Source organism: Drosophila rhopaloa, unplaced genomic scaffold, assembly GCF_018152115.1.
Source record: "Drosophila rhopaloa isolate 14029-0021.01 unplaced genomic scaffold, ASM1815211v1 contig_2, whole genome shotgun sequence".
Classification (NCBI taxonomy): Eukaryota; Metazoa; Arthropoda; class Insecta; order Diptera; family Drosophilidae; genus Drosophila; species Drosophila rhopaloa.
In genome coordinates, this window is record NW_025335083.1 from 24,410,033 (window position 1) to 24,434,944 (window position 24,912).

The 24,912-nt window shown below is 41.0% G+C and overlaps 1 protein-coding gene across 1 annotated transcript in view; it reads left to right on the plus strand.

The window, feature by feature from the left end:
- Nucleotides 1-19,784, plus strand: part of LOC108045724 (receptor-type tyrosine-protein phosphatase N2) — a 51,017-nt gene extending 31,233 nt beyond the window's left edge. The window contains 10 exon segments of the mRNA XM_044460199.1: nucleotides 5,671-5,724; nucleotides 7,786-7,843; nucleotides 7,913-8,058; nucleotides 8,061-9,441; nucleotides 9,958-10,041; nucleotides 10,108-10,738; nucleotides 11,977-12,198; nucleotides 12,265-12,462; nucleotides 12,525-12,691; nucleotides 13,302-19,784. Coding sequence (XP_044316134.1) covers nucleotides 5,671-5,724; nucleotides 7,786-7,843; nucleotides 7,913-8,058; nucleotides 8,061-9,441; nucleotides 9,958-10,041; nucleotides 10,108-10,738; nucleotides 11,977-12,198; nucleotides 12,265-12,462; nucleotides 12,525-12,691; nucleotides 13,302-13,872 — 3,512 coding nt within the window. The 3' untranslated portion in view covers nucleotides 13,873-19,784.
- The last annotated feature ends 5,128 nt before the right edge of the window (nucleotides 19,785-24,912 follow it).

Consider the following 24,912-nt stretch of genomic DNA (forward strand, 5'->3'; position numbering starts at 1 on the left):
GCGTATAAAGCAAATTCAATAAGCTGTCAGTATTTGTTATGCTTAATATTTTTATTGAATTATTGCGGCAATCGATTTGTGGATTGTCTTGTTTCTGCTTGGTACATTTAGGGGATTATAAAGTGGCAGTTGAATATAATCATATTATGGAAAGACAAGCTTTTAGTCTTAAAATGCATTTTCACTAATAATTTTTTTTAAATATATGCAAGAGTTGTCTGTACTTTTCCTCCTATCTCTATTCCTTGTTTTTCAATTAAAATTTAAAAAAAAATGAAATACGGTTTTGATAACAAGAGTACTGATTTTAAAAGTGCTTTGCCATTAAAAGCACAAATAACTAAAACACATAAAACTCTTGAATGTTCTTTAACTTCAAGCATGAGCAGGCATTTTTGATTGCATACTTTGAGGAGTCACGTAAAATGTATTGTGCCAATATTTTCTTGGTTTCTATTTCATATGCCTTTCACAGTCCTTCGGATCTTGCCTATCTGATAAACAAACAACTTTTTCGACAGGTACTTGACACATATTTGAACAATGTTGACATCCGGCAGTTCCTTGTTGGATGAACCGTAAACAAATAAACATTTTCCGTTGCCTCACAATTCAGAACTCGAGTTCCCTGCCCCGCAGGCACTTTATCTTTTTGTGCACTATGCTTTTGGCCTGGTCAGAAGTGGCACTCAATTTATTAGTGCCAGGCTGACGAAGGGTGGAGGCGTCAAAGTGGCTGCCATAAAAACTTTATATTTATGCTGGACGTTGGACTAGAAACAGAAAACCATGGGCCGCCTAATTGCGTGCCAAATTTGTTTGGGTCACTGGCGTCGGTCTCCCGGCAAGGGGCCAAAAATATTTGTTTAGAAATGTGGCTAGATAAATCAACGAACCGCCCCCGCACCCAGCAAAAGGCACAGACAGTTGGCATTCCGGAGGACAAGCTCATCCTCCCGATTTTCGTAGTCCCCCAAAAACCAAAAAGCGACGTCAAACGTGTTTAAAATTTATGAATAAAATGAGTTCGCATAAATCAAGGAGTCGGCGGCGTTGGAGAGAAAATGAAAAACGGCTCAGTGGCAGCAACATGTTGAAGGAACCTGCACGGAGCAAAAATTTTATTTAAAACTTTGTATCAACTTAAAATAAATTTGTTTCAAAAATGACTGACTTGACCTGTCTTAAGCTTTGCACTTTAAATTAGTTATAACTATTTGATTTGTAACATAAATTATATTTTGTCAAGATACATTTTTATCTGAAACATAAATTCAGTTAATCAATCTATTTTTTAAACCAGTAATAAATTGTATTATAATAAAATAATATAATGTAATATTTTTTTCATTCTCAAAAGGCTTGAAAAAAACCTCATGCTTTTAAAATTAATTTCTTATAAAATACAAAGCCTTTGTTCATGTTTTATATGTTCTAAAAAAATCCTTTTGAGCTTCCGAGTTACTAGTTCCCTGCAAAGAACACTCTATTTTTGCATCTGTGTGGCTTGTCCTGCCAAGAGGAATGCCCCACTCAAAGGAATGTGGCTGCAGGACCCGAGATGCTGTGAAATGCCGCCGCTTATTTACACTTAATAAAGCTGCAAAGCAGCGACAATTTTTGCAGCTGCAACTAAGCCGTGGGGGAAAAAAAACGGGGGGAAAAGGAAAGGATGCAGATCCTCGGTGCTTTTTATTTGTTTGTCATTCAGCTTGCTTAGTGCGGCGCATGTGTGCGATGGCATTAAACGCTTAGCAAGTCAAGTAGGCAGGACTTTAATGCATAAGCAGGCTCGAGTCCTGAGTCCTGCGTCCTGAGTCCTGGCGCTTGTGTGTACTTGTTATGCTGCCCTTTAACGAGCTGTGTGGCACACTTGCATCATGTTTGCTTTGCCATTGGCCCTGCCATTTTCACCCCACCCCGAACCCCGCCCTTGGAAAAGCCCCAGCCTTGTCGTTGTCATGATTAATGTCCTTTGTTATTATTTATTTTTATTTTCTTTGTGCCGCCCACCCTGACAGTTGTTTCTCGCCTCGTTCGCCTTGTTCGCCCAGCATTGACACGTAATGTCAACGCATGTACTGAGTCCCGCGGGGCGACTTTAACGCATCTTTTCATCCTGCCAAAGGAAAATGTGCCATGTTTTCGTGTTTTTTCGCTCCTCAACATCCTGCCTGTCTGGTAATTGTGCGTTAAGCACGAGTAATTTTTTGGTAAATGTACAATGTAGCCATGGTGGTCGATTTAAGTTTCAACTGCCTTTCTTTCAAAATAATTCAGATTTAAATTTGAATTCAAAAGAAGTGAAAAGGCTTAGAAGCTCGTTGTCTAATAAATCAGTTATGTAATTTAATCGCGTTTGAATCTTTCATATTGCTGTAGCCCTTTGAACTGCAGCTCAATTTTGTGCCTTTCATCTTGTTGTTAAGAGGATAACAATTTTAAGCAGAATTACTCTTTCTTCATAAAATACATTAAAAATGTGGTGTTGAGGAAAATATTACATTCCCTTTTTCATGAGTCTTAAAAGAATTCGTAATTCTTTTGTCGAGCAGAGACTTAGATGGTTTCTTGGAAATTATTTAAGGTGAGCTCTGAATGGTTTTTCTGGCAATCAATAACAGCTTTTAAAGTTTTTGCAAATCCAACAAAGTTATAAATTTGACTGGACTTTTTCAAAGCATTTTCAATTTTCCCTGCGTCAAAATCAGAGAAAATGTGTATGAAGAAACCTTTAGTAAATATTTCACCCTTTTCCCTCTCATTCTAAACGTCATTTGCTGGAACTACCCAAAGGAACTTTGTTCATTTTACATTTTGATCCGTTCCCTGTTTATGTTAAGCAAAGTGGCACACAAACCTACTGGTCCAAGTTTTGAGTGTCCCATGAAATGTGTGTTGGCACACTTTTATGACAGCTCTGGCTGCTTGGGGTAAATGCGGCACGTAATCGGAGTGCGGACATTCGTTATTGTCATTAAAGACGTCGGCGGGCTCTCAACGCTCGCCCACGCATATTACACATACCACACGTTGGCCCGACCACACGTGCCTGCGACATGGCCGGATGACAGGGGAGAAAATGTCGTTATGAAATGAAAATCTTTTTTTTTCCCTAAATGCCTTGACCCAAAAGCAAACGGCAGAAGGAGAGTAAACATCCCCGGCCAGCCGGAAAATTCCAAAGGAGCTTCCTCCTAACTATGTGCGGTGTGCCGGTGGACATCAATCAAAATGCGGGGGCTTCCTGCCACGGCAACCACAATGCTCTCGGAATTTTCAATTTCGCCTTGGGGGCGGCAAATTTATTAAATTGTTGCGTCTCCATCTCCATCTCCATCTCTAGTGTTTGCCCAGCAACCGATGGCCTGTGGCATAATTTAGGCTGTCCAAGATTTCCCTACTGGGAACCCCGAGCAATCAAGTTGCAGGCGAAACCATAGCAAACTTATCAATCAATTCAGGAGCAGCACAAAAGGACGATGGCACCCCCATTGACATCACAGATTTTGATTTGTTGATTGGCAATAACGATGAATGCAGGCCAGTGCTTGCCATTTCCTTCTTGCGGTCCGAGGTCTTCACTTTTCATTCCCTGACGTTGCGAATCGAAGCTGCCATAAATAATAGTTGCATCACGAATGGTAGATAGTTAGTTTCTGTCCGACGGGGATTTTGTTGGCGTAAAAGCTTTTAGCCCCGCAGTTCGCAGGATGCCGCTTATTTTCATTGCCACACTCGGTGTCCGGGACGCATTTGCATGGCTCAACGATGGCGTTAAAATGGCCTATGAATGCGGCACGTAACGCCACATTGCGCATACGCCGTGTGGACTTATCAGTCGCTGGGGAAAAAAAGGAAAACAAAAAGAGGAAAGGACGACAGGTAAAGTCGGAAAAAAGAAAAACAATGCAGTCAGGCTTACCTGGACAACAACGGCCATGAGTTCGCATATTTATGAGGCCAGTCTGAGGACCTCCGAGGTGCCCAGATCCCTCGGGATGATTGGTCTCTTCAAGCGTTCACTTCGGAGGAGGGGAAAAACACCCAGAGCCTGGCCATCGGCAATCACAATTAGAGCGCTCACTTGCCGCAGACCATCTCATTTAATTAGTTTCTATTTTCGCGCTGGGTCTTTTCATATTGCTTGCCGTCTGGCATTCAGGTCACGTCTCTGTTGGCCTATTGATAAATTCAGACAGACGGCCTCTGTCGCCACATTTATTGACTGTTTTCCCAACGGCCCAGGACTTTCCGCTGAAAAGGAGACAAAGTGAGCGTTTATGGTGCTCTTGCTCTTGCTCTGGCTGTGGAGTGCACTTCAATCTGTCGAGTCGACAACGTTGAAAGGACTGAAAGGATGGGAAGGACTCCATATGGCCAAACAATGTAGCCACTCGACTGCTAACTACACAGAGAATAAAAATCAAGTTTGCCGCACTTGAGCAAAGAGTCATTAAGAATTTTATAGTCAACTTGGATGGCAGGTACTTAAGTGAAAAATGGCCGAGGTATTTTTGCAGTTAAGTTTTTGATAGTCTTTCTTTAAAAACAATACCAATGAATAGATAGGTGTTAAAGCTCTTCGTTCAGTTCAGCAAATTGAACTTAAAGACTTCTTAAAATAACAGTTTTATTAAGTAGATGTCTTGGAATTCTCCTAGAAATTCCTAATTTCCTCTGTCCATTTTTTCAGCTGTCTTATGAATTCATCAGAAAATCTCACCCCAAGCGAACTCTTTTTCCGAGTTACTTAATTTCTGGGCATTCATGGGCTCTTATCATCAAGGGACCGGGACTCTTGGAACGTTGAGATTAATATTCGCTGCCCTTTTTGCCCGGGCTGCAATTATTCAGCAATTAAAAACAAAACAGCCAGAAATGTGGGCTGCGTGGGAAGGGAGGGGTGGTTTGTGGCAGCTAAATGAAATTACTTTGGCTTAATTAATGGCCAACGAATGTCGAAGCGTCGTCGCCTTTTTTTTTTTTTGGTTGTCACAGGCCAAAGTTAAAGCCAGGCAAAGACCACGAAAACTGTTGACAACAAAGTTCCAAAGTGACGCCATTTTTGGGGCGTGGGTTCAGGAGCAGCAGGACAACTAGGACGAACAGGACGTGCGTAACACACATATGATGCTAGAGCCCAGGAAAAAGAAGGAGGAGGCAAATTTTTCACTGGCAAATTCCCGATGCGATGCGGGCGTTCTTGTTGACGTCACATACAAGGAGACACGGAGACATGGAGACATGGAGTCACGCTAACAGACATTTGACTAACGGCCAAAGGGGATATATTCGGGCATCCTCCGGGCCAGGAATTTGTAGTTGTCTTCGTCTCCCCACTGCCAAGTGTGCCTGTGTGTGTGTGTTAGCCATGTGCGACATGCTCATAAAAAGCGTTTATTTAGCCAAGAGTCAGGCAAGCGACACATGACACCGCCAGCAGGAAAACAGGATGGGGGTTGGGGGGATGGAGCTCTTCTGGGATATTTGGGGGTGTCGAGAGTCTGCTTAGCGACGTAATGCTGATTTGGCTCTTACCACATCATTATGTCTCAACTGAAAGACTGCTCTGCTCCGCTTACCGCTTTCCACTTACCCAAACAACTCTTTCATGAACTAACCAAAGACTTTCCCTTTTTCTTTTTCTTTCCTCCCTTTTTTCCACAGGCTGCCAGTTTGTTAGGACGCTATGCATACCGCACTCCGAGGTCTGCTACGATGGTGAGTATGCGATAAGACGGCGACACCCAGTTAAGATGGACCTAAGCCCCCGATTGTGGTTATCAGTGAGTCAGGGAACAAAGAGATGCCGAGCTCTTGCAAATTGAATTTACCCACCATAAGACGGGATTATGCAGGATAGTTGCAGGAATGAGGAGCTGCAGGAGCTAAAATAAAACCCACTAAATTCGTGGCATTAAGTATGCCAAGTGAAGGCTAACGTTTAGTTCATTGGTTTTCTTTCCAAAAGTTAAACTTTAATTTGCCATTAAAGAAAGTTTTTTCAGGACATTAAGTATGCAAACGCATTGCCATAAAAATCGCTATTTAAATATGCCAGATGAGGAAGAAAGGTTTTTTATTGGTTATTCAAAATATAATCAACTTAAGTAATCAGCTTAAATAAGTCGCTGAGTTTAAATCAGCAATGCATATAATTTTTAAAAATGAGACAAAACGTACACATAAATCCAATAATAATGGACTTTGTGGGGAATTCATCCAACGCTAATTTCTTGCAGTGGGGTGTAAAAAAAACATACTTATGAATGGAAAAACTTTTTAATAAAAACTAAAAGATAACTTTTTGAGTTGGAAACTAATGAACTTTATATAAAAACTACCTGATGGGTTACTATTTAAAAAGAAACAGCTATTAAGCTAGGAAATAAAGAGGTTTTTTGTTTTTTAAATGATTATTTTCCAATTGCATGCATTTATTAAGTAAACATTAAAGTACAAATCTCACAGGAGGGCTGGCCTTAATTGCTTTAAGCACTTTAAACCCCAAATACAATGAAAGCCTTCACTGTCGATTTCCGCTGCCATTACCCACTACAGTTGCGAAAATGCATTTCGAGACAAAAAACCTATTTTGTGGGTCAAACGAAGAGGAGTGGAGGAAGGGGAACCCAAGCCGGAGAAGCTGAACTCTGGCCCCGGGCATATTATTCGTATTTGCAGAGCTCTTCAATGCCAGTTCGAGAGTTCACACGAAACAAAGTGTAAGGAAACTAGGAGGAGATCGGGGGCACCAGCTGTAGATACCCTACAAGGGTGCAAGGATGCAAGGGTGTCGACTGGCAGTGCATTATCGAGAACACACTCAATTACTTATGTAAGCACAACGAGCGGTGGCGGAGGGCTAGAGAACAATTGGAAAAGCAGCTGCAGCTGGAAAAACGCTGCGAAAAATGGCGAAAATTTCAGAGAAATGGTTGACCTCAAAAGGGGCGGAATGGGCAGGGGGGCGTGGCGTGGCGTGGCATGGCACTCACATGTGCGGACTGCACTTGCATTGCCAGTCGTCCGCATGAGAAGCATTTACATTATGCAAATTACGCTCGAGACAAGCCGCAAGGATATGCATTTAAATGGTCGTAAATCAGAATGAAAACAAAAGGTGCTGATGGCAGGAGTTCGGGGAAAAGGACTCAGGACGAACCATTGTGAGACGACCGCCATTAATGCAGTTACATGCCCTATTAGTATCGGGACTTATGATGACAATAGCGCGGAATGTTCAAGAGCTTACAGTTCGTTTACGACCGAATTTCGGCAAGTGCAATGGAAATTCAGGGTATGAAGATGGGAGGATAAGCCATGTGCATGTAATTAACTTTTACGATCAGATAATGATACAATATAGCCAAAGAAATTAACGATTTGTGGGTAAAGTAACAGCTTATTTTACAGAACTTTAAAGATAAGGATCAGTATGTATAAGCCTTTTAAAAACACTTCTTAGATTGATAATTTTTTAATATATTTTTTTATATTTATTATATATTATATATATTATATTTTTTTATATCTAACTAGTTTTCCAAAATTTAATCTTTTGCCTAAGCAAAATGTATTTAAATTATGCGTTTAAAGTTTCTCTGTCAACCGGAACTTCTTCAGGTGCAAAAGTTTGAAAAGTATACATAAACTCAAAGGCAAAATAAAGTGTGCTTTTAAGTATAAAAGAAAACTTTGCAGTTGCTTAAGATAAATGCAACAAAACTACTTCAATGGACTCGCCATACTAACCCAGTTGATTTTCCGCTTAAATTCCAGACAACATATTCGGCAAGTGCATTCCAACCACCGGTGTCGACGTTGAGGACATTGAGAAGTAATTACAAGGATTTAGTTAATAAAAGTGAGCCTTGTTTTAATTTGAATTTTAATTCCCCCCTCGAAGGACACCACTCAGCGAGGAGCAGTCCCGTGTGCTGGCCACCATGCTGGAGGAACTCCAGGGCGCCGGCTTAGGATGGGATCATCCGTACGTGCAGTGCCGTATCCAGGGATCGCTCTTCTCGCTGCAGCGGCAACAGCAGCTGCCCCCAATCTCTGCGCGAATCTGGCGCCGGCTCCTCCAGAATTCGGGGATCCGGCCAGTGCGATGGCCTATGTGCGCTTTACGCCGCCGGAACCGGACACCGAAATGGACTACTACGAGCAGCCGGGCGGCCAGTCGCAAGTGCGCTATCCGAATCTGAGGAAGAAACAGGTGCGGGAGAGCGAGGTGGAGGATGTGTACCTCAACCGAATGCTGCAGGATCGCCGGAGGCTGAGGCACGATCCCTCGGAGTTGGAGCACTTTGGCAAGCTGGACGGGCATGTGGGTGTGCAGGTGGACACGCCGAGCATCATGGACACCTTCCTGGACACCGAGCGGCAGCGGATCGAGCGGGAGCAGCAGTTGGCGGCGGCGGAGCAGGATGCCGACCGACGGGCGGAGCAGAATCGGCTGGAACTGTATCAGATTCTGGCCGCCTCCGAGCCCGATCCGCAGCCCTATCAGCGCAAGCCGGCGAATGCCATGGACCAGCTGGAGGCGATGGTGGAGCAGCAGCAGCAGCGCGAGCTGAAGGAGCAGCAGGAGCAGCAGGCCAAGGCACCGGTCTACGTGCCGCCGGAGGAGGTGAACGAGTCGAGTGAACTCTACTTCCCGGACAACTTCGCCCCCTTCAAACGAGCAAGGGGTCGCTCAAGGGGGGGATTGGCCCAGGAGGTGGAGGTGGACCAGGATGAGCAGCAGCCACCCAAGCGTTCCTTCTTCCGGGAGTTGGCCGACGACCAGGGATTGGTGCAGGAGCCATCTCTGCACTTCAGACGCGAGGAAACCAACGATGCAGCCACTCCAGAGTTGGCCAAGCGACGTCCTCCGGCCTTCAGGCAGCTGGATCCCTACGATGTGGGCCTGCAGCAGCAGGAGCTGGCCTTCGAGTCGGGTCTGCTGAGGAACTCGCTGACCCCGCTCGAGGAGGAGGCCATGCTGGCCTCCAACAGCTTCCCGCGCCAATCAAAAAGCCAGCGCGTTTACACCGAAGGCGGACTGCTGCTCATGCCCCAGGATTCCCAAAGCAACGACAACGATCCGGGCATGCAGGCCGATGAGCCGGAGAATGTGAAGCAATCGCTGCTGGCCAACATGCTGGGATTCGCACGGCACGAGCGTCTGGATGTGAAGAAACCGGGTCCTCTGCTAGGACCTCCATCCTCGGGCTCCTCGGAGCTCAGCAATCAGCTGGATACGGACAAGGCACGCAAACTGGATGCCACTGGCAACGGCAACAAGGAGGTCCTGCCCGCCCACATCAAGGGCAGTGTCGAGGACGAGGAGGCGCACAAGAAGAAGAAGGTCATGCAGCAGCAGCACTCGGCCGAGGATCACGCGCCGCACACCGTTGACACTGAATACGTGCATGTGTTCGTGAAGAACCCGTGAGTAGTCCTGGAAGTCCTTTTAATCCTTTAAATGCATATCCACAGGTCAAAAAGATATTTACAATATTCCTTTCTTTTTGATTACTTACCTAGTCTTATTTATGGCATATAAAATATATGGACTTACTTTATTCCAATGCCTCGTAAACTCTTCTTAATCAAAACTAGGGAATAATTTATACTATAAAAGATTTAAGACTCTTTGCATTATACCTATTATTTTAATGACTAAGCTATTTCAAAAATATGCATTGAATTTTCTTAAATTAAATGAATTTTAACTCTCCCTTCCGAAAGGAACGAATGTTTTATACTTTAATATGTTTTAGATAATATTTTGAAATTTGAATCTTGTGATAATAAAATTATATAATAAATTGATATTCTGGAAGACTACTTTATAAGTACCAGATATCAATTTAATAAGCTGGTATTTGGTCCAAAATAATTCAAATAATTTTTATCCTTTTTTATCTATGAATAAGTAACTATTTTACTATTTATTATTTGCAGAATTGACAGTTGGAACGATGGGCAGCGCATAATGAAGGAGCTGGAGCAAATACTACACTTGCAGGGATACTTTTCTTATTTAACGTGAGTCCTTTTAGTGCTTTACCCCAAAGAAAGCCCCTAACTCCACCCTTTGTGATCCCTTTGCAGCGTTCAACAACACGAAGTCAGCTTCCGGGTGAACTCAAACAACCCCGAGCGCAAGACCGCTGGCGATGTGGCACGCACCATCAACGAGAACCGCGGCGTGAAGAACAACATCCAGAGGCGCGTCGGGTTCTATGTGCTGCACGCCGGCGTGGGCGACGTCATCAAGGACCTGCAGGATCCCAGCGTGTCGTCCTCGCGAATTGAGCTGGCCGAGCAGGGTCCCGACGTGACCCACATCATGGCCTACATGTTCGCCGGCGCCGGAGCGGCCGCCGTGATCGTGATCTTCGTCACCCTTATCCTGATCAAGCGGCACGACCGCAAGCGGGACAAGCTGGGCGGCCTGCAGTCGGGCATCGCGGGCGCGGAGACCTGCAGCAAGGACTACCAGGAGCTGTGCCGCGCCAGGATGGCCGGCAAGGGGGGCAGTGGCAGCGGCAGCGGCGGCGGTGGCAATTCGTCGAGCGGCGCCGCCGGCGGTGGGTCAACCGAACCGGCGCAGGGTGGACGGATCACATCGCTGAGCAAGGAGAACGAGGGCCGCCCGCCATCCTCGCGATCCAGCACCTCGTCCTGGAGCGAGGAGCCCGCATTGACGAACATGGACATCTCTACCGGGCACATGGTGCTGGTAAGTCATGAGGGGCATTACTTTTGGGGGATACACAGTCGATCCTTAATAGCTCAAACTTCTGTATCTCAAAAGTGACAATTACATTTCACAAATATGTTTGAAAATCCGAGTAAGGCAAGGCAATTTTATTAGCTTATGTGGTATTACCATAAACGTATGGAAATGTCCGACATTTTATCAGTTAATGATTTGAAATAAAATTTGGTTAAAATCTTGAGAATTAGGTCTGCCAGCATAAGATTTAAATAACAGAATATCAAAAAATATAATTAATAGAAAATTAGTACTATGCGCGACAAGAATTTTGGATAATAAACTAATGTTTCCGACTGTTTTTGCGTCGTAACTTGGCCTTAAATGATCCGAAAGCTAAACAACTGACTGATTTGTACATCTAACACCCTAAATGAACTGTCCTTATCACTTTCCCTTTGATTTCGAAGATTAAAATTTTTGCCCAATTTTCGCATTTTTCATAAGGGGTATCATCGTAACTTTTCCAAAAATCTTAAAAAAATTTTTTTTTTTTGTTTTGAATACATATTAATTGTTTATTTTATTACGAGTTCAACGAGATATGACATTTCAAATTTGGCCTATTATTTGCATAAATATAGCCATAATACTGATTTGTTGTAGTGCGGAAATCGAGGAAAACTTTTCTTTAAAACCCCTGTTTTGGTTATAACTTGGCCAAATGGAGACCCAGAATTGAAAGATTGACTGTTTTTTACAGCTGCAGACCTCAGCTTATGACCCCTGTCACTTTTGGGCTGTTTTCGAAAATTTTTATTTTTGGACGATTTTCGCATTTTTTATAAGGGGTAACACTGTAATTTTTGTTGAAATTCGACCAAAAAAAAAAAAATTTTTTCTTGAACACACTTTTATTAGCAATTTTATTACGAGTTTAACGATATATGACATTCCAAATTCGGACAATTATTTGCATATTTATGGCCAATACAGTGATTTTTTAGTGCGAAAATCGAGACAAAAAACAAAAGGCAAAAATATGATTTTATCGCTAAGATTTTTCTGTGAATTTTCGTTGAAAGGGGAATTTTTAAAGAAGATAATTTGTTCGTATGTATATTAAGAGGGTTTTTGACTTTTCAAAAATCAAAATAGTTTTACTGTATTTATTTATTGGGAGTCTGCTGCTTAAATTATAGAAGATCGACAATGTTTTGCATCTCATGACTATACAACTAATTATTATTATGTTTAATTAGTCTTACATGGAGGATCACTTGCGCAACAAGGGACGCTTGCAGCGGGAATGGGAGGCGCTGTGCCGCTATGAGGCGGAGCCCAGTGCTCGGGAAGCCGCCTCCCAGCCGCAATGTGCGGGTCTGAACAGACCTGGAGCACCCTTGCCCTACGACCACTCGCGCGTGGTGCTCAACCATCTGGCCAATGCCGAAGGACTGGACTATGTTAACGCCTCAACGATTGTAAGTTGTGGGGGATAGTTTACACACTGATATTTATAACTCACCTGTAATTCCCACACCTTTCAGACCGATCACGATCCCCGAGCCCCCGCTTATGTGGCCGCCCAGGGTCCACTACCATCGACCTTGGCCCACTTCTGGCAGATGATCTGGGAGCAGGGAGCCGTGGTCATCGTGGCCCTCTGTCGCCTGCAGGAAAATGGCGAGGTGGCCTGTGCGCGCTACTGGCCGGAAGAAGGTGCCGAGGTCTATCACATCTATGAGGTAGAATCGTTTGGGGAACCCTTCAAATTGTTCTTACATTTAATTATTACCCTATATTCCAGGTTCACCTCGTTAGTGAGCACATATGGTGCGACGATTACCTCGTACGTTCTTTCTACCTGAAGAATTTGCGCACCAGCGAAACCAGAACGGTCACCCAGTTCCACTTCCTCTCCTGGCCGCACATGGGTGTTCCTGCCCAGGCAAAGGCTTTGCTGGACTTCAGGAGGTAAGTAAAATCTGGCTCAAAATATATATAAATATTTATATTTTTAAATATATACTTTTTATATTTTGTTACTTTAAACGAGAAATGCCATGATCTCTTTCGGTTTCACCCAAAAACAAGTCAATTTAAATTGTTAGATTGATAGAACTTTTTAGGAAACTTCTAATAACTTTATTTTAAAGCATTCAGCTTCTGAACATTAAATTTAATGTTTTCTATCACACTTATTATATTAAATCTTGAATAAAATTGGCCCATATAATATAACTAACTTCATTAACAGAGTGTTGCGAGAAAAGCCATGATTTTTTCCAAAATCTCTTTCTTTCTCAACCAAAAACTAAACATCTTTGACTTCCAGTAAATATCATAAAATGTTGGATTGTTTCTGGGAAAATTTTGTTTTTTGCATTCAGTTTCTAAACATTAAATTTGATGTTTACGGATAAATCTTATCTGTGCAAACAAGTAATCATAGTAAAACTTGATTACTATAGGCCCATATAATAAATAATAATTAATAATAAATAAATAATAAAATAAATAATTAAATTTGCTTACCCCGCTCAAAAGTTACTTTAATATTTTCCCAATATTTGTATCTCCCCAGGAAGGTGAACAAATCCTACCGGGGACGACGCTCCTGCCCCATTGTGGTGCACGGCAGTGCCGGAGCCGGTCGGACGGGAGCCTACATCCTGCTGGACCTGGTCCTTGAGCGGATGAACAAGGGGGCGCGGGAGATCGACATCGCCGCCACTCTGGAGCACCTGCGTGACCAGCGGGCTGGTGTGGTGGCCACCCGGCAGCAGTTCGAGTTCGTGCTGATGGCGGTGGCCGAGGAGGTGCACGCCATCCTGAAGGCCCTGCCGGCGAACACTTCCGGCGAGAAACGGGAGCTGGACAAGGATCCAGTAACGGGCAGTGGCACTAGTGGCACCACCAACAGCAGCAGCACCACCGCATCCACCAAGGAGCCACCGCTGAAGGAGGACAAGGCGCAGGAGGCCGCCGAGGAGGAGGCGCCCACCAGCAGCTCCAAGGCAGCCGCCGTGGCCAAGGAGAAGGAGAAGGAGGAGAAGAAGGCGGCGAAGGATCAGGCGAAGGATCAGGCGAAGGAGCAGTCCAAGGGCGCAGAGCAGAAGACGCCAGCCAAGCCGGCGAAGCAGGCGAAGAAGTAAGCCAACCCAGATCCAAAATCGGGTTGAAGGTTAAGCCTCAGGTTAATGATTGTTGCAGCGTTTCGGGGGTCTTTTCTGTTCGTTATAGTTAGCAATTGCCTTGAGTTCGATTTTGATTTGGCGTGAGCACTTGGAAGGTTCGAAAAAGGCTTCACGAGGCTTGTCAGTAGACGGGTTTATTATCTTCGGTTCCATCTACACCGCGCCATCGAGCACCGGGATCGCCGGGATGCGGAGTCCTCCGGAATCCGCCACGCTGCCCCGGTCTGCACCAGCCCGTGAGACGAGGGGTGCGTCCGGACGGAGGGATCCTGTTCCGGCGACCAGGTGTGGTGCAAGCAACTATAGAGACGCACGATATATATATAGCATATTTGAGTGTTAAAGGATATACAAGAAATATTTACATACATACCTATACTTATATACATGTCTAGCTGCTAAGCATTGGATTCAATTATGAGGCATTTTACTTACTCGTACATTTATCGATATCGATGTTGGCATTAAACTTTAACTCTAATCGATGTGCTTGAAAAACCAGCAAACGAACGACAACAATCGCTGAACGGTATACATATGCCAAGCCAGACAGAACAGCAAACAGAATCACTAGACACTAGACAAAAGCACACTAGACACTAGCACACTAGACACTAGCACACTAGAAACTGGACACTAGACATCGCCAGACATCAAGATCACCATTCACTATATACACTATATACACTGAACCCACTCCAAGATACATATACAAGAGACAGACATATACAAGAAATGGATGAATGCAAAATTTGTACCTAACAAAGTTCTATTTACAACATGGAAGGGAAAGTTTAGTGAGGAAGCAACCTATTGATGTGTATGACAATTAATTATACAAGGATATAATCACATTTAAAAATATATTTGTATACAATATATATATATATATTATGCATATACAATATGGTGAATGTCATTATCTATCTAGCCAACATACATACTCGATATTCGAAGCGAGTCGAGTATTGTTTTACCAGACCATATGTATGTGTGCGAAGTCAAGAATTTGTTCAGTTACCAATCGCTACTTAACGTAAGCTACACTTTTTACCCTTCGCAGTTGATTATATTATATTATATTATATTACATTATTATATATTATATCATATTATCCACTTAGGTATAGTGTAAATGTAAACTTAACTTTAAATGTCAGAGGAACCACGCCGAAGCTCTGGTTTCTGCCGGCTAGTCTGTCTCCTGCGGTTTTAAATTCACGATCTACTCCTTCACCAAAAACTGAGGCAGCTAGAAGCCAAGGGGCAGGCTAGATTACTGGGAGAAGCCAGAGCTTCGCGTGTGGTTAAAAGTATGTGTGCCACAACAACTTAATGAGATCGATCCATCAAGAAAGGAAAAAAAAAAATGAAAAAAAAACCCAAAAAAAAAAAGAAGGAGCATTGCCCCAGAAGTGCATCCTTAACCATCTGGAACATAAGATCACCCAGAACACAAATTCCCAAACAGGCACGACCGCGAACGAATCAAAGGACAAACAGGAAACGAATCACGCAAATAAATATATAGATAATCACACGGTACTATGCCGTCGAGAGACCGCATGACACACTATACAAAACACCCCAGGGAACGGCAACAAAGATACAGTGACTAGCGATTCGCAAAACCCAAAACAAATACCGATTTAGGGCACCCGATCAGAAAAAATATGAAAAACAAAAAAATACAAATGAAATAAACTCAGATTGAGGAGGACGTAAGTGCAAGTGCTGCAAATTAGCAAAGAAATATTCAAAAAAATTACCAAATAATTACTTAACAGTTTTACGTAGCAGTTGAACTTAAACATAATGAAAATGAGTTATCGTAGTTTGAAATATTCCAAGACGACAAAGATAAGATACATTTCAGCTAAATTTAAGCAACAAAACAAAAACAAAAATGAAAACAAAAACAAAAACGAAAAATTATTATCTCGACGCAAACTTATAATTTGAAAAACATATTCTTCGTTTGAAACATAACTGACACTACACAACAAATAAAAGCAAATGAGAAAACAATATTACAATAACTGTGGCAAGTCCGAACAACAACTTGGGGCTTGCGAAAAAACTATGAGAAAAATTTATTAACGTGGTAGAAAAAACAAAAATATGAGAATAGTTAAACATAATTGTTTTAGAGCAAAATATTTAGTAGTGAGTTTTTCGATTGATTTACGAGTAATTGAAGCAACGTTTTTTCAAAGTTAATTAAAATACATACAAATACAACTACGACAATTTCAATTCAAATGTTCTTCGACGAAACAAATTAAATAAGTGTACTAACAAGCAAACGTAAATGTATCGTATTATAGTCAATCGCATATAAAGGCAATTATTGATGTATATTTCGACATAACCATAAACATAAAAGTGTTAACGATTAACGAGGAAGAAACAACAACCATGCGTAGAAAATTGAAGGAACTTAAATATAAACTAACTTATTATAAACATTTAATGCATAAATGTCTAACGGACTTTTCCATTAAAAAATACATATATATATATAATATATAAAATCGTACCTATTGCGTGTAAAAAGAACCCAAGCAAAAGGGTTAAATACACACAAGTCATGCATTTCATCATTTCCCCCAATCTATTTTCATTGATGGTGTAACATAGATATACAAAAACTTAAAAATCAACTAAGCGAAATCTGAATTATTATTTATAAGGCAAAGGAGGAGCAGAAAAAGAATAAATCGAACCGAGAATCACACGAGGACAGAACTAATCTGACAGATTCCGCAGATTGAGACAAATGGGACCTGTTCGGCACTTGACTTTTAGCTTTCCACGGGGCAGATCAGGTTGTTACCAAGGCACTGGGATCATCGTACGAGGATGAGGATGAGGAGGAGCAGAAGGAGCAGACGCCCAGCCATAGACCGACGAACCCAGAACGAGGCATACAAAATGGTTTGAGTTCCTAAAGAAACATAACCCCAGGACGGACCCTATTTCCGACGACTAAACCCAGAACAGGCTGTATATACGCACATCTCACTCCGGACCAACAGCTAACCCAGACTTAAACCGCAACTGAAACTGACCGATCGGACGGAATTTAGTCATAGGCCTACACAATGAGATTCTACTCGTAAATTAGGAGGATCGGAGTGCGGAAACTTCATGAACTGTTCATCCAAAGATAAAGGTCAAGTGATTGGGACGGGATTTCCAGACATTTGACGGACTAACACTAACCAACTTATCAGACAGGCAACCAAACTTGAACTCTCAATGTTACTGGTTTTTTTTTCTGAAGGATTGAGTTTGGTAACCGCGGATGATAATATACAAATACAAATAAATACAGAAACACAATACAGGCACCAAAAATGTGGGAAATATTTGAAGCATTGATCAGCATGCATACTAAGATGCAATTATTGCTGTCTAAATCAATTAATTAACGGGTAAGCAAATTAACAAAGAAAAATTACAAATAATTCGAGCAGGCTTTCATACATTTTTGGAAAACCAAAATGAAGATTCTGATTAAGTGAGGCATCTAGCAGATAAGAGAAACATTTAACAATATCGATGTGTATACAATATGCTACATACAAGAATATATATCCATTTAGCCACTTGGCAAAGATTTGTGTTATTAAGAAAAAAGATGACGAAAAAAAACAATGAGAAAACCCAAAAAAAAAAGGTAAAAACCAGCAAAAAATTATGCTGGCTGAGGCCACTAATATCTAAATGTACTAAAACTGATAAAAAGCGACAAAGTTAAATGATTATTGAACATGAGTCAAACTAATAATAAAATACACCGAACACATACACTCGAAGAAAAGAACATGGAGCATACCTATTAAAGGTTTTTTGTGCAAAACTAATTAAACTATGCAATTTAAGTGTTTTAAACATACATATTACATTAAACATGCTACAATTATTTATGAGAATTACATAGCAACATGTATACCTACATATATATATATAAATGTTATTAACCAATTTGAATTTATGAAGAACGGAGAAGGATATGCATACCTATATCTAAATGTATCGCGCCATTGTGTAATATGCGCTACAAATACAAGTTGAAAATCACAAAACAAAACATATTATATTCTGCTGCATGTGTAAATTATATAAATGTAAATTAAAGAATACCAGAAAACCCGAAAAAATGCGAACAATTTTCGATGATAAACAGCAAGCAGAAAAGAATAAGGACGATGACGATGTAGAACCGGTAATAATTACGATTACTATTATAATACGAATCAAAAAATAATAAAGAGACCCTTAAAGAAACTGAGCCTACCAACCATATAAACCAAGAAGGCATTAGCCGAGCGTAGTACAAAAAGGAGTTTTGGTTTCCCCGTTCCCCATACCCAGTGTTCACTGTCTGTGTCTAAGATAAGAGTAACCTAAAAGCTTCGGCGCCAAAATAGCATATCTGTCAATAGAGGCCAACTTGCCCGCAAGTTGGCTCTAAACATCACTGAAACGAAACACCAATCACAACAACTTAACAGTCTACGAAGGTACTGTAACTATCAATAATCTGTAGAGTTGCTTATCGGAAATAATATAGATTTTAAACTAACCATAGAACACCTAGCATACTTAGCACACTTGCACGCTTTCCCACTCAGTCCTTTTAACACGCATGATTTCGACTTAATCCACATTTCTTTCGATTACTTATTAATTTACCTATAGATTTTTGAAATAGTTGCATGGTTCCCCGCCCCTCCAATAATATGATTCAGAGACTGGCAATCTCGTGGCCCTCTTCAAACCAAACTCAAATGCCGTACTTCGTAATTGTTACTTTCAGCAAAAGGTTGTTTATAGATTATAGTTGAATTGAAAGCAAATTTGCAAATCACCCAAAGCTTCCAAGCAGGGATAGGGGTTAAAGCCCAGTGCACTCTTAAATTAAATTAACACGTGCAAGCGGTTTTTTCATTACACTATTCCATTGTCGTTACAAAAAAGCACTAGGTAAGCATTTTTCGATTCGACGCTAAACAGAAGTAAGCAAATATTCCCTAAGAGGAAATAGGCAAATTTATCGCGTTTTTTCGCACTAGTTCTTCTTTCAAGAGAAAGAGTAAGCTACTGCTAAGCTAACTGCAATATTTAGTAAAATAATCACAACACTCACATTAAATGTCACACTTACAGAGTAATATTAAACACACGAGCTTGTTTAACGACCCCAGAGACAAGAAAAAAATAAGCTAAACAAAAGGTGCAAGCGCTTATTCATGCACTTGAAAACAAATTTGGCCCTCTAAAAGGACTTGGCTCCAAGGCCATAACAAAACAGTGTCTATTGAAATAATCACAATTTAATCACACAAAAAATATACAATATATCCAAAAGATTAACATTTAAACATTAGAGGCAAAATAATATATTACCCCAAAAACTAAATGCAGGCGGGTTTTTAAACTCTTTTTTTGAATCGCAGTTTGTTGCACTGGAATAAATACATTTTTCGTCTCCCCAGAGACTTGGCTTTGAAGCTAGTTAGCAATAATAAAACTACACTTAAAATGTAAATTCTTAAATATTTTTTCGATCTCTCCAGAGACAAAAATTTGACACCGTAATGTGAAATGAATAGTTAAACAGTGAAAGCGGTATTTTCTGACAGTGTGTGTCCATCACCATCCAAAAGCAATGCACTGAAAGAGTTTGTTTCGTCTCATTCAAAGGGACTTGGCCTTTAAGCTAACAAGAATAACTAACGAAATAACCACAAATTAATCACACTTAAAATGTGCAATATTATATACATACTCAAATGTTTATTCTATGTGTGTAAAGCAAGCATTAAAAAATCCAAAAAAAAATTAGAAAGAGGCAACTCAAATCATGCTAGTTTTATTTGTGTGTGGCAAAGAAAAAAAAACCAAAACAAAAATATGTAAATCATCAGGCAACAGAACCTACCCCAACTAGACCGAGAGCCCCGACCTAGACTAACACTGCCCCCAAGTAGACAATCATTAGAAGCACGATTTTGTTATTTTTTTTTTTTGGCTTGAATACCACCACCCCCTTTGCGATTTTCCCCTAGCAAAACGGAACGAGACCAACCCAGAGCAATAACAATAACAATGGCCAGCGAATAGAATACTATATAATCGGGTCACAGCCAATTTTATACGCCGACAGCCAAGAGCAGCGACGCGACGCCTCGAAAAAAAAAGGTGGTTCGGTGGTTTGGTGGTGCGTGTGTTGTATGGGTATATGGTATATGGTGTGGTGTGCTGTTTGGTGTGCCTCTTTCGCTGAGTTTTCGATTTCATTCACTTTTTGGCACACCACATCATCAGACGGCTGTCGACGTTTCTGTTCGCCTGGTAGAAATGTCGGAACATTTCTTTGAAATGCCGCAATGAAAGGGAAAAAAAATAATGAAATGAAAAAAGCCGCCGTGGCAAAGCGCTTTGATGATTTTCCGCCTGTGCCGCCACTACCACTGCCACTACCACTACCACTTTGGTACCACTTCCACTTCCTCCGCTCTGATGATGATGTTTGCCGGTGTTTGGCCATGGCGGGCATATCAATTTAGGGGAGTGGCATGCGTGACGCTTAAGCGAACGAGATTATAGACTCCTATCCCCTGCCGATCCCGATTCCGATTCCGATTCCAATCCCCTTCCCTCAACCTCCTTTCCCTCTTGTGTTTGTTGTTGCTCTCTGGCTGGGCAAAAGGCGGCGTCTCCTTTGTTGTCGCTCGCAGCGCAATTGGGCGTTCCCTAACAGTAACAGGAGCAAGGAGTCGGCGCAGGAGCAGGAGCAGGGTCACCATGGCCACGCCACTGCCACAACCACTGCCACAACCTCAAAACCTCTGCCGCAGACCAGGAGTCGCTGTCTGTTTGGCTTGCAGCCGTTGGTTTTTTAATGAAAACAACAATCTAAGAGCCATTACGTGGACCGCCCTGTGTTGGCCTCTGGGTAATATGCACCTTAACCCATTTTCAACAGCTGCCAGAGAGTGTGGGAATTTCGATTTGAAGCATAGTATTTGACCAAATGTTGAGCAAAGCGGTGGTTGAATAATAGTTAACAGTTATAGTTAAAAATGTTACCCCATTCAACTTCTATTTAAATTTGTTGTTATCATTCGATTTATAATTACAGTTTTCATAGAAAGTTTTAAATTCTACTAATGAAAATAATAAATAATTAATTTTTTTTATACTCTTATAAAATTTATATACAATCCGAAAAAACAGACTTAAAAAAAGGTTAAAAGACCTTTAAGGCAGGGTTAAAGCCATTGCATTTTGGACATTTATCACTGGCAGACTTTTACTGCAACACTATTGGTTACAACATTACATTCGTTGGGCAGAAGCTGCAGCACGTGCTTCATGCCCAAGTCGATGATATTTCCAAGGTGGTTTCAATCTGCTACAATAGGAAGGTTGTTGATAGGGCTCTCGTTCATAATTATCCCAATCAAATGCTGCTATAGCTCACCGAACTTAATGAGCTCACCTGCTCAAACCCAGCCAAGATTTACCTGGCCGTAAATGTAATTTGCTTCTATATAAATAATGATATGGATATGTATTTGACAGTATTTGAGAAGCACGTTTAGGTTTGATGGTAAGTAGGATTATACCTCCAAAAGTTAAGCCTCAGGACCTTCATAAAAAATCATTTAAACAGTGACTTGAGAAGGCCTGCCCAGTGCTGCCCATAAGACAAGCCTCTTGTGGGCATTGGGAAAACTACTCACAAATGGATAACCACATGGAACTCTACAGTTGTTCTACATGAGCATCTACAGATACTCTACATGCGACCTTACAGATATTATACAAAGTGCGGCGAATAGAGGCTTGACATATATTCTTCATAGTTTTACAGATACGGCGAATTGGAACAATCTTTTGTGGAGTCCTAAGATAAAGCAATTCTGTTCTTAAACAGAAAATGGAATGGAAATAGGAACAACAATTTACTAATAAAAACCATTTACCCAACTTAGTCAAAAATCTTGGTGATGGACTATTCTACAAAGGTGTAAAATAACAACTAGATGGCCTTCGTTAGTTTTACAATACAAATCTAGATGGCGCATATAAAAGATATTCATTCAACACAATTTTTTATGAAAATTTTTTCAAAGAGGCATTAATAATAAGGATTCAATTTTAAGTTCGAAAAGAATATATATTTTTTTTAATTAAATAAATATTAAGAAAATATGCAACTTTTCATTAGGTCATTTTAAAATTCTAAAATAATAAATGTATAATTTTATTCATATTTATATCGAACTTTTCGCATATACATTTTCATATTTAAGTGCTTAATTAAATGATCAAGCTTTAAATAATTTATCAGTATGTTGATCTGACCCAGAAAAACAAATACATTTGTCAGCAGAACTTAATGAATGAGAGTTTTCTATTTGCGGCTTTTAAATTATTTGAATTTAGAATAAATTCGGAAAAATTCTTTAGAACAGAATCAGATAGCGGGAAATTCACGAGTGTGAAAAGAAAAATTAAATTAATTCTCAAAATTGAATAAATTACGCGAATTATGTAACAGGCGAACAGAAACGGAAGGCGAGCAGGAGCAGAAACGAAGGCAGCTGGGAAAACCGCTTAGGAGCACTCGCATTCACATTCCCTGCCACTCTCACTCTTGCACACACACACACTCGCCCCGGGAAATGCTTTTCCTCCAAAAAGTCAAAAAGTATTAAGTACGTGGAAGAAGCAGCAGCAGCAGCCGGCACACTCGAGAAAAGCGGAAAAGAGGAGTGAGAGCTATCGAGCGGGCCATAAAACATTTTCACATTTTCCACCGCCGGCGAGGGGTGGCTTCTTGAGGGGGTTGCAAATGGATGTCACACTATCGGAAAATGCCAAGGGGAACCGACAGAGAGGGGAATAGAGATAGAGAGATGTGTGGAGAATCATCAAAGGTTTGCCGCAGCGGCTTTTCCGCCTTTGTGGCAAATCCTCAAAGGAATTTTCCGATATTTGTAGCAGGCAACCAGAAGCCAGCAGCAGGAAAACTTGACCAAAGAAAAACCAAACACACACTCAACCCCGACATCGAATTTTCCGACGTTTTCGTTTATATATATTTTTTTTTTTGCGCTCGGCCAGAGAAAATTCGCTTTTCATATGTGGCTGGCAAACGCAGACAAACACGGGCTAACGTAACTTATCGATGGGAAGCTGCTGGCTGACGTCGATCCATTTGGCGAGCGATTCATGAGAGCTTTTCCCCACTTTTCCGCCGCCTTGCGCTTTTCCCGGTGTCGCCAAGTGGTTTCTAATGGTTTTGCCCCGGTCATAAAGCAATAGGCGGCGTTTTACGAGCTGGCAAAAAAAACCTTCGGGCCGCTACCAAATTTGGTCGACCATAAAAACTCTCATTAATGTGGCAAACAAAAAAGGCCTGACATAAACACGAGCGTAAACATAAAATTTGATGAAAAGAAAAAGACGCGGGCCCTCGCATAAATTCAGCGAATCAATGAAAGCGACTATCAGGCTGGGTAATGATGGATTCAGGTTCGGATTAAAAAAGTTGTCTTGGCGGGGAGTTGCAGGAAGTGGGTGATGAGTGTGCAATATTGAGTGTGAGTCTGCAAGTGCCAAAAGGGCTAGGGAAACTCAAGTTTTCAATGAGATAAAAGGCGAACGAAGTAGTGATATCCTATACAATTTAATGTGGTATATTTGTAACTCGGAAATGAAGCAAGTTATTTATTTTAAATTATTTAATTTAAGTTTATGAATGGTTTGTATTTTGCTAATGCCTATTAAATCTTAAAAGACTAAATATCTACAGACTCTATATAAAACGTTGGACATTACAGAAAATCATCATACCATTGTTTATTTTTACAGCTAAATAACATGTTGGAGAAATGGAAATGTTAACTTATTATAGGGCATTTTAATTTTATATATTTTATCTTTGTGTTAAAAATAATATTTCAAATACATATGTAAAGATATATTTATTTTAAGTAAATACAAAAAAGTACAGGAAACGAGTTAAAGCCATTCGAATTTTTCCTCGATTAGTTCTTGAACCATCTTTCATTGAACAAATCACTTACAGGGTATATAACTCTTTGTTATTTATGAAGTACAGCTCTTTTGCGGCAGACATAGTGACTCTTAAACTGAGTTAATGCCAATATCACCAGCTGGTCCATAACGTAACCCCGACAAACTATATTTGGCACACACACGCGTGTCTGCATCCGAAGTGTAAAGGGGTGTAGGGGCTAAATCATCACTGAGCTCGCTGAACCATTTGGCGCGTGCTCAAACACAACGAGTTGGAAAAAAACATTTGGCTAAATTTCGCATTGTTTAGTCTGCAATACGCGAGGTTTTTATGTTTTTCCCCTCTCTCTTTGTGGCATTTTAAACAAATGTTGCAATCGGTGTTTGTTTTTGGTTAGCATTCCAGCTGGTGTGAGATGGATTCCACTTTGTATTTCATTCGATCTTCGCAGACTGTGAGGCGTCGAAAAAATACAAAAAGGTTTGGAACGTGCTTATAATTAGCCTTCAAATACTCATGGAAAACTATTCAAAAAGTCTATACTTTATAAGGAATATATTAAATCGATTTAATGTATGAATAAAGATCAGTAACAATCTGTAACACATATTATTTTTTACTACACGCTTTACTTATTTTATCATCCTTTTAATTAAAAACATTTTTTCACCCCAATATTTTGTATTCTTTTCCCATAAAACTCGTTCCACAGAATGAGCTCCCATAAGAGCTGTTAATTTTATTAACTTGGTCCCAAAATAAACTCCCCACAAATTGGCACTTGTTTTAAGCACCCCAACAGCAGCGAAATTCAATAAATATCAATAAAAATATTTACAGAGCAGGGCGAGATCATCAAAAGCAGTGGAGCCGCCTCAGAAAAATTCTGGTTTTAAAATGCCTGCTCCAGCGGAGTGAGAACAGTCGGCGGGCAA